At 41.6% G+C, this 10480-nt stretch overlaps 1 protein-coding gene across 1 annotated transcript in view; it reads right to left on the reverse strand.

The window, feature by feature from the left end:
• Positions 1-6867, reverse strand: part of LOC147634181 (chaperone protein ClpD, chloroplastic-like) — a 29920-nt gene extending 23053 nt beyond the window's left edge. The window contains exons 1-7 of the mRNA XM_086805332.1: positions 5810-6867; positions 5566-5723; positions 5183-5412; positions 4967-5075; positions 4752-4885; positions 3236-3337; positions 2862-3143 (exon numbers count right to left, since the gene is read on the reverse strand). Coding sequence (XP_086661458.1) covers positions 2862-3143; positions 3236-3337; positions 4752-4885; positions 4967-5075; positions 5183-5412; positions 5566-5723; positions 5810-6534 — 1740 coding nt within the window. The 5' untranslated portion in view covers positions 6535-6867. The remainder of the gene's footprint in view (positions 1-2861; positions 3144-3235; positions 3338-4751; positions 4886-4966; positions 5076-5182; positions 5413-5565; positions 5724-5809) is intronic.
• Positions 6868-10480: the final 3613 nt, after the last annotated feature.

The raw sequence follows: 10480 nt of genomic DNA on the forward strand, positions 1-10480 counted from the left end.
AGCCGTCTTTAAAACTGAAAGCTCTTTCACAAAGATCCAATATTACCTCAAGTTCATTGTAAAATGTCTCTAACCATATAAACCAAATTTCTCCAGTCCCTTTCTCCAGTCCCTCCAAATCTTTTCTTAGTCTACAAAGGGATGAATCCCTCACATTAAATAGCAAATCCAGTTTATGGGAAGCCTCATTGACTGTCTTTAATACCGTGTAAAATTGAAAAAAATATATATATACACTTTCAATTTCCAGCAACTGAAATCCTTTGGGATACTACGGTGACATGCTAGAGGCACAAATCAAGCCCTAAATTGGAAATGCTTGGTACACGTGGCTTCTGTGAAAGGTGAAAGGGTAATTATCACCTTGTGGTGCCCCTCGTATCTTCACTACCCAAGGGCCCAACCTTTTGTAGGTCCATAGGGAAAATGCCATGGAGATGGGGTCTCCACAAGTACTGCCATCCGTCCTGCATGTGCGGAGTGCTGCAACAACTCTCTTGGGTTTCGAAGATGGCATCGGAGTCTGGTTATGTACCTCTCCATGCTCCATTGGATGGGAGGTATCGAGGGCACAAGTCAAGCATGAAATTGGGGATGCTTGTGTCTAAATGAGGCACGAGGTTTATTCCACATGTAGTTGCTATGTAAAGTGAGAGGGCATATATTATAGCCTTGTGGTACCCATCATACCTTCAGTCCCCAGGCCGGCCATCATTTTTTTTTCTCCAAAGAAAGATCCTTCTATTAGTTATAAAGAAAAACCAGCGGTTCGGCTGAATACAACACCACGCACAATCAGCTTGCCCAAAGGGGCCATGCTCTGGGTCACGGGATCTATCAAGTCCAGGCCTCCTTGAGCCCTAGGCTGGACCAGTACGCACCACGCCACCTTCACCTGCGCAGGGCAACCTTCTCCTCCAGACTAAAGAAAGTTCCAGATTCCAGACTGGCCTTCTGTAGGAAGGTGGAGAGGTTAGCATAGCATGGAGGTGGGGTCTCCATCACAAGCACCGCTATCTTTCCCCCATGTGTGCAGTGTGTGCAGTGTGTGCAGTGCATGCTGCCTCTGGTGGTGTGCTCACTGTTGGCGACTGATTCCAAATAGGTGCACCAACTCTCTTGTGTTTTCCTCCCTTTCCTGACTAAATCCATGGATAGTAATCGTAACATTCTGAAAGAATCTTCTGCTTTAATCACACAAACGCTTTCCTTTCAATGTAATATGACATTCCAAAAATAGAATGAAATCCTTTTGTCCCCGGCTAAAATTAAAAGCTTGCACTCATTTGAGGCTGCCCCACCTAGATTCTTTGACATTTCTTAACATATCGCTCTTGTAGGAGGACATGTAAAAATTTGGTCAAGGTGTGGCCCCCTAGTCCTTGCATTAGAGGTATATACACAGGGGGAGCCCTGATTATGAGCAGTCCACTCACTTGTGACTAGGGTTTGGATCAATTACAAAAAAGAACATCTAAGGTTAATTTCACTGTCCCAAAACTGTCTAGCCTTGTCATTAAGGCCAGCCCAATAATAACCTTCAGACACATATCAGTTACAATCAGCTCGCAGAAGCCCAGCTGGAAATTGCAATCTAAAAAGGATGCCGAGGGCTGGAGACAGGACAAACAGCCACCACAAGCCTCGCTGCAATTAGCAGACAAGAAAGGATGTGAAGGATTCAAGAGAGGGCGAGAGAAAGCCACTCCTGCTGCTATACGATTGGCATTGTGATTGTGGAATTTTTATATTGAACGTAAAAATAGACCGATCAGCTATGGACGAAAAAACATTTGGAGGGGCCACCAAGTGAAGCATCATTCACCTGTGCAGTTTTTACAGAAGGAAACATATTATGCTCAAGAGATGCAAAGGGTGGGAAATATTAATACAAATAATATCTGAACAATTGAGTGGCAGTTTTTACAGAAGGAAACATATTATGCTCAAGAGATGCAAAGGGTGGGAAATATTAATACAAATAATACGATAGGGATAACACAAATATGCAATGCGCAAGAGGGCATGCATGACATGTGAATGCAAGGTGCATTTGTGCCCCTGTATGTATACACTTCATAACATGTGCAGCATGTGTATGGAAGCATGCACATATGTGTCTACATTGCATGCACATATGTGTCTACATTGCATTCAAACCGCATCATCCATAGTCCAGACTCCAGTTGCATTTGTGCATTGAATCCTTGCCAGAAATACGATAGCATTTTGAAAACAAGATTTGATGCTCTAGGTCAAAAATTTGAACCCAAAAAGTGTACAGATCTTCACATGCAGCCAAAAACTAAGCAGTTCCAACCTATACCAAAGTCAGCAGTCCTTGATATTCATTTCACTTAAAACAGGCATTCCTACCATACAAGCACAACCTACAGAAGTACAAGCTCCCACATATACCTTCCAAAATGCCCATAAGGTATAAAATACTAAAACTGCTGTGTTGGCATTTGCCTCTAATAAACTCTATTCCAAGCTGCTTTCCCGAATAAAAATCAGTGCACACCAACCCAATGGGTTGACTCGGTGTTTTTTTCTTTTTCTTTGAGTAGATCCTTTTGTAGTCGCACTTCAGTACCCGCCCAAATGAGCTTGCTTTCCAGCCCAAAGGCATTACAACTTAGGGCTGCAAAGCGACCACAATATCAATGGGGGCCTGGGTGGATTTGAACTTGGGACATCCCTTCCCCATGCCACAAGCCCACACCACTACGCTGTGCACCCATTGGCAGGTTGACTCAGTGTTAATAAAAATTTACTTTTGTTTCTTCCTCTTAATATGTAGAAACTCATTTCCATGAATCTAATGAAAGACTCAAATTTTAGAGTAAGAGAAACCATACCGATTCCTGGAAAGCTTGTACAGCACGAATTTCTTGCCAGTATTCACTTGGAGACCTAGAAAGAATTGCAACCTGGCGTTCTTTCCGCCTTTTGTAAGCATTTATGCGAGCCCGACTCCCCGCCTCATCCAGCAGATCAATCGCTTTATCAGGAAGGAATCTGTCAGGAATGTATCTGGCTGACAAAGAGACTGCTGCTTCGACTGCTTCAGCTGTTATTCTACATTTGTGATGGTCCTCGTACTTGTCACGAAGCCCCATTAGAATTTGAACAGCATCTTCCTGCATGATTAAGATTTTATGATGCAAAAAAAATCCACAACAATAAACACTCTTTAAAAAACACGAGGGATTCTAGATGAACACGTGCACACCTGACTAGGTTCGTCAACCATAACTGGCTGAAAACGGCGTGCCAAAGCCTTATCCTTCTCTATATGCTTTCTATGCTCTACAACTGTTGTAGCTCCTATACACTGCAGAAAAGGGAGTAATAAGGGGCACATAAAAACCTTCAATGATCCATGAGTGTAAATGCCCTGCATATTGGACAACTCTACTTATAAAATATAAAAATCAAACCTGCAACTAATGAACCAAATTACAATCTAAAATGAGCTGGCCTACTTCACCCAATACCTAGCCAGCAACGCATTCTAGATATCCCAACAGCAAGAACCATGCCAAACCACCACGCCAAAAGAATAGAGGGAAAGAAGCGAGATAAGAATAGCTAGTAGAAACAGCTACTGTGCATCACCACAATAATTGATGTGTGTTTGTCCACCAAAATAAAAACTGAATTAGCCAAAGTCTGATTAATGGAAATAATTACTTGGCTGCCCATCATCGTTCTGCTAAACAAAATCAATCATGGTGGCTTTCATGTTCCATCTACACAAAAGAACAAGAACTAGACTAGAAGAAAGTAAACACAACTCAAACAAGTAGTGTTGACTATGGGAAGAGGCCGCTCTATTGTTCGTTCTCTCTAATGTAGGTAGCAATTGAGTCATTTTTTGAAAGAAAAAATGCTCCTTTTCAAACCAAGAAAAAGCGGACTAAAATCTCTAGCACACCTACTAATTACACAGTTGAAACATTGTCATTACAACCCACGCTATCTAACCAACAAGAACAACTTTCAAAATCAAACCTTCATTTACATATGATATCTAAGAATGCACATTCATATTCAAGCCTCCATTTTAATAGTGGCTAACATGTTAAGGCAACCTATGGGTATCCAAAGCACTATTCTATCGGAATAATTCGAGCTTATGTTCACTTTTACTTCCCGTGCCTATTTTCTTTCTTGTATTTTATTGTAGGGTGCTGATCTGTGCTCTGCTTGGAAAGACAACCTGTACGCATGACTAACTTACACACTCTTAAGGTTTTACCACTAAACAAGCCTCATCACTGAAACTTAAACTTTTGGGACAGCTAAAGAGGATGATGGAAACTCTCCACTAAAGACGAGTCAACTCTTGGACTTGTTAATTAAGCACACCTAATGTAAGACTGCGTCCTGCCAGAAAATGAGGAATGGAATGACCATGGGGAGGCTAGAAATGGCCAACTCATGCACATTCCCTTTTGTCATTGTATTCGGGAGGCAGTCCACCAGTAAATTGTTTCCTGGCAACTCAGACCTGCTGGAACAGATTCCAAGACAGGCAAATCATCATCTTTAACGCATTAAATCTGCTGGACCAAATTCTGAGCAGGCTTATGTGTAGGAATCTGCTGCACAAAGATGCCTTGATTGTGCCGTGCACGTTTCTTCTCCGTCCACCAAGGGCAATCACATAGCGTTTCATTCCATCAATACTAAGAAGACATGGCTGCAAGATAAGGTGCTTATTTAAAAATGAGTTCATATCAAACCTGCAGTTCACCTCTGGCTAGTGGAGGCTTTAATAGATTTGCTATATCAAGACCAGCACCACCACTTCCACCTCTTCCTACTGAGCCCGAGCCAACAAGCATGTGAGCTTCGTCGATCAATAATATCACATCCCCTGCAACAAGGAAGAACTCACATGAGAAAACCACTGCTAGAGTTCTGAAAGCAGAGACCCTCGAAAAAAACAAATAGACACCTGATTTCTTGACTTCGTCTATAAGACTTGTCACCCGTGATTCCAATTCCCCCCTCTCCTTTGCTCCTGCAAGGAGGAGCCCCATATCGAGAGACATTACGCGCTTACCCTGGAGAAATCAAACAGTAACAAAAAGGAATCCTTCAAACTTGGTGCAAAAATTTATATACCAATGTATTGGCAGTGGCGTATTAGGTGTTTCTGATCAAAGCTTACACTGAGGAACTCGGGAACATTTGAGCCAACAATACGCAATGCCAAACCCTCGGCAATGGCAGTCTTTCCGACTCCTGGTTCTCCAAGAAGCATTGGATTATTTTTGGTACGTCGTCCAAGGATCTGCACGACCCTTTGCACTTCTTTATCCCGGCCAATTACAGGATCAATCTTCCCCTCACGTGCACGAGCAGTTATGTCCACACAAAAATCTGCCAGGGCTCCTTTCTCTACAAGGCATGACCCACAACTCTCAAAGCAGCTTCCACAATAATATGACAGAAGTGGCAATAGATAATCACAAGACAAGATAACACAACACACGGTGACAAGACAGCACTCCTGACATCAAATTCTAGCCCCATGTTTGGCAATTTGCATACCTTTCCTGCCAGCAGCGCGCTTGGAAATAGTTCCTGCACCAGCAGTTGTCTTCTCAGGTATTGCCAAAGGGGATAGAGGCGTTCTCCCTTCCTTGGCTAGTTCCCCTTGCAGCCTGGACACAGCTTCTGACTGAAGTTTCTCTCTCTTGAGGCCCATTCTGCATATGAAATGAAAAATGAATAAAAGCCACACATCACAGGCTCACCCAAGTCTCACACACAAAATGCTTACAGAAGGCCGTACCTTTCCAGCACTCTGGTGGCAGGGCCATCTTCATCCACGGTGAAGAGCCCAATGGCGATGTGCTCCGGAGCGATGTAGTTGTGCCCCATTGTCTTCGAGCTCTCTAGTGCCGCCTCAAACACGCGCTTGCTCCCCGCAGAGAAGGGAACTTCTGTGGCAGACTTGTTATCGGGGGCCACTGGATTTGTGTCTTGCCCCATTAGGGCCCGGGCAGCTTCGCGCGCCCTCTCTACGGTCACCCCAGACCTTAAGAAGCCTTCGCTTGCTCTGTCTTCTGCAATGAGGCCCAGCAACAGCTGCTCCGTCCCCACCTCGGCTCTACCGAGAGCCTTGGCTTCCCTCTGCGCAAGCATCACGGACCTGATGGCTCTCTCCGTGAATCGCTCAAACACAGCCGTCACCACCGGCCTCACGCCACCTGCCTTCGCCGGCTGCTGCTGGAGACGGCGGCAAACTGCCGCATCGAATCCCTCCGATTCCGAGAGGGGGCATCCGATCGCATCTATGTGGCCCAATGTCCTCAGCCCGCGATGCCCCTCTCTGGATAATAGCGCCGCTGCTGCTCGACGAGAACGATCTCCTCCACATAGCGATGCCGAGCTGGTGCTGCTGTGGCGCACACCAAGGAAGAAAGTCAGCCTCTTCCGCTCCCTGTTCGCCGCTGCTGCCGAGGCCACAGCGCTGGCACCGCCGCAATAAGTGGCAGCAAGAGGCATCACTTCCATGCCCCTCTTTCTCCCAACGAATAGAAATGCGTGCGGTATGATAACCCTGCGGCTATGGCGCTCCTACGCAACGGGAAGCGAGCGGGGAATTCACACGATTCTAAAAGACAGGAGGAGAAGAAATACAAGCGAGAGAGGGAGAGAGAGAGAGACACACACGCGAGTGGCTCTGAACGCCCACGTGTGAGAAAGAAAGTCGACCCTAAGCAAGAATCCAAATGAAAGGAGAGAAGAGATCTGAGACAGGCTTTCCCTTTCGAAAACATGCCTCTTAAGTTGGAAAAAGAAAACGTTTTTGTCACAAAGTAGTCTACATTTCAACCATATTTTTTTTCAACATGAGTCCGTTTCATAACTAAGATTTCAACCACCATATTTTTTTTCAGCATGAGTCAGTTTCATAACTAAGATTTCAACCACATTGATTTTAACACAACTCTATATTTCTACCAATTCTTTTAGATGGTATTTAATTATACGCAATGAAAAACACACCACAGGACAGTTTTTTAAAGCACAAGTTTACATTTTTGTGTTGTGTTAGATTACATTAGGCATGTCGTATAGGGTAAGAGCTCATGATTCATTTCTACATAGTGGACTCTGCATTCTATGCTGAAGATTTACAATGGCTTTAATTCATGAGCCACTTCTACTTTCTGAGAACGAGTAGCCTCGCCCGTCTTTGATGAGTAGGAGCCTACCCCTCCTCGAACCTCCAAATTGCGTGCCCGAGCCTCCCAATTCCTACCATGTAGTAGCCCTGTGAAACTCTTCCTTTATATAGTATAGATATAGAAAAACCTTATGGATCGTCGCATTGGCAAATATTTTCCATAAAAGGTATAAAATGGTACAACAAGCAGCTAAATGACGCATTCAATAGTAAATTGTAAAAGATGTATATATTTATCCCAAGCATTTGGTGAAGTGGTCGCATAGGTTTTAATCATATCCCAATCACAAATAATACTATTGTTCACTTTAATTCGTCCATTGGATTCTAGATGGAAAGCTCATGACAAATCCAACATAGTGCCTAAGTTCTCAAATAAGGCTATCCAAATTTTGCTTTTTTAAATCTAAATCTTGGTCAAACACTGTGACTTTTAGCAAGCCATGATGTACAAAGATATGATTGAGGTCTTTTGGACCTGTTAAGGTCTTCTTATATGAAATACGTTGTCTTACTAAAGTGGTCCACTTTAGTTCGAATTGTATTGCTTTGACTAATTACTTAGGCATACCAATGATGAAGTCTATTGAAAATTTATCCTATCACTCGATAGGTATTGGTAAAGGCATTAACAATCCTAGGATTTTCTTTTTATAGCTCTTGGGAAGTCATGCATTCAATAACAATTTTTGGGAAGTCATGCATTCATTGATGGTGGCTAGTAGAGTTCTATAGTTACAACTTACAAGGTAGATGTCACTCCTCAATGACCCATGTATGGAGGCTAATGCATTTCTTCTAGCACTAATTGTTTGTAAGGTTTAATGAGACACGTAGTTTTTTTTTCTAAGAAGAGATAGCCATTGTGATGGGTTCTAATACAAGATTCCAATTATTATTTTTCAACTTATTCCAAATATCTCGAATATATGGGACTTGTTCATAAGGGTTCTTCATAGCCTGAAATGGTTGAATTTCAATCAGAAAGATGTGGTTATTGTTGGGTCTTCTACTTAGAGTGTCAGTAAACAACATTCTCCTTTTGTTTTGGCACAAAATTATAGAAGGTTGAAAACCCAAAATAAAATATTATCATTTTAATTTATTGTCATATATCAAAGGTTGAATCAATAAATGTTTGGTTCTCTTTTAACCTATCATAAGGTAATGCTTCCACATCCTTAGAAGTTATCTCTTTATCATAATTGTAATATGCTAGTTTCCACTTATGGATCTTGTAAGCTAACAAATGTCTATCTTGTATAACGACACCATTTCTCACTAGTTCCAAGCATTGAACACATAGAAAGATGATCAATAGCAAAAATATATGGTCAAAAAGGGTATCATTAAACTTTTTGTTAGGTAAACAGGAATAACACCATTAAAAATGGTATCATTAAACTTGTTGATAGGTAAAAGGGAATAACACTATTAAAATTGGTTGAAAATTAGAAATTATAATAAGGCAAAGTCTTCATCAATTGGGTGGGGGACTTTTTTTGGTGAGCATTTTCTTGCAAGCGTTTTTTTGGAATTGGGTGAATGGATTCCCAAAAGATTCCCTCCGCCGTCCATTAAGAGAGGGAGAGGGAGGAAGACAGTGGGAGAGAGAGGGAGAGAGAGACATAATAACATTAAGTGAGAGATGGAGGGAGAGGGAGTGAGAAAGAGAAAAACATGTCAATATTGCATCCTCTAAATCGAGGTTATTGCTTCCAAGTGAAAATAAAACCAAGTTCATTCACATACAACTTCTAAATACAACTCTTCAGTCTGAACTATTGCATCCTCTAAATCGAGGTTATTGCTTCCAAGTGAAAATAAAACCAAGTTCATTCACATACAACTTCTAAATACAACTCTTCAGTCTGAACTGTTGTACACAATCGTGTTTACTTACATGGGTTTCACTTGTTCTCCGAGGTGAATGGCAAACATTGTTCGTTGCCTTCCGCACTTCCTCAAGCAAGAGACACTCGAATGCATCATCAATAAAGTCATGGGCTCACCATATCACACAATTAAGCCCAACACTTTGGTCTTCACTTGAGAAATATCATCATCACTACCAAGAAGTGGTAAGGATGTGAGACCTTCCCATGCTTGTGCACCATCTACGGTCTTTTACTTAACCTCTGCATTGGTGGCCTCCCTTGCCGATACACGTAGCAACAACTTCAATGCTAACATTTAATGAGACCATCACAAGCAATATGTAGGAGGGTTGTGGGTGGTGTACTCTACTAACAAGGCTTAGCTAAATGGTAATTGAAAAAGTGCTATGGACCTTATCTGTATATTTATAGGAGTGGGAGAGGTGGATAAAGAGATATTCCTTATAATTTTGTAACAAACTAAAAAAACACCTTTCCTCTTTTTTAATGACAATAATAAAGGCATCTTTTCTCATTCTTTAAATCACAATACTAAAGGCATCTTTCCTCATTTTCTAGATCACAATAATAAGGGCATCTTTCCATATTTTTATGGGGAAGAGCAAGTATGTATTTTTCTTTTTGCACATGTAATTTAAGAAAAGTTTGCACATTTTCCTAAGATTTTTAACCATTTAATTGCTAGTAATACAATTACCATTCATCAATAGAAGACCACGTTCTGTAATACAATACCTACTTGAAAATGTAATAGACTAACAATATTCAACAAAACTCAACTTTAGTCTCATAATGCAATATGAGAAGCTTAACAAACTTTATGTGGAAGTAGGATCGCATAGTTCATAAACATTACCTCCATAGAGAGAGAGAGAGAGAGAGAGAGAGAGAGAGAGAGAGAGAGAGAGATTGCACAATTGAACCCTCTGCATTGAGGTTGCTTCCAATGAGGTTACAGAAGTCCCAAAATACTATAGGACATGAAATGAGAAAATTTGGCATGTGAAATTCCATGCATTGAATGGTCTAAATTAGGGTAGGTTCTCCTACGAGACAAGGCACCATAGAGCTCCAAGTCCAAGAGGATAGGTTGGTGAATGAACATATTCTCGTTTTGGCTCAAGCTAAAAACACACAAATATATGAAGTACAAGTACTTGCATGCAAGATAAGGCTTCTTCTTGGATTCTCTATCTGTAAAATCTAGACATGTACGACATGGTTTGTCTTTCACATGCACATCGTATTTTCCATCTTGTGCATTATTCCCGTGCAATTCAATCTTGAAAACTTCATGTTTGTGTTGTAGTCTCTGTAATTCTTCTAGCATCATAGCTTTTATTTTCAAAGCGGCCTTTATTTTTTTGTCGCT

The sequence above is a fragment of the Cibotium barometz genome, chromosome 11 (assembly GCF_041138505.1).
Source record: "Cibotium barometz isolate CiBa-2024 chromosome 11, ASM4113850v1, whole genome shotgun sequence".
Classification (NCBI taxonomy): Eukaryota; Viridiplantae; Streptophyta; class Polypodiopsida; order Cyatheales; family Cibotiaceae; genus Cibotium; species Cibotium barometz.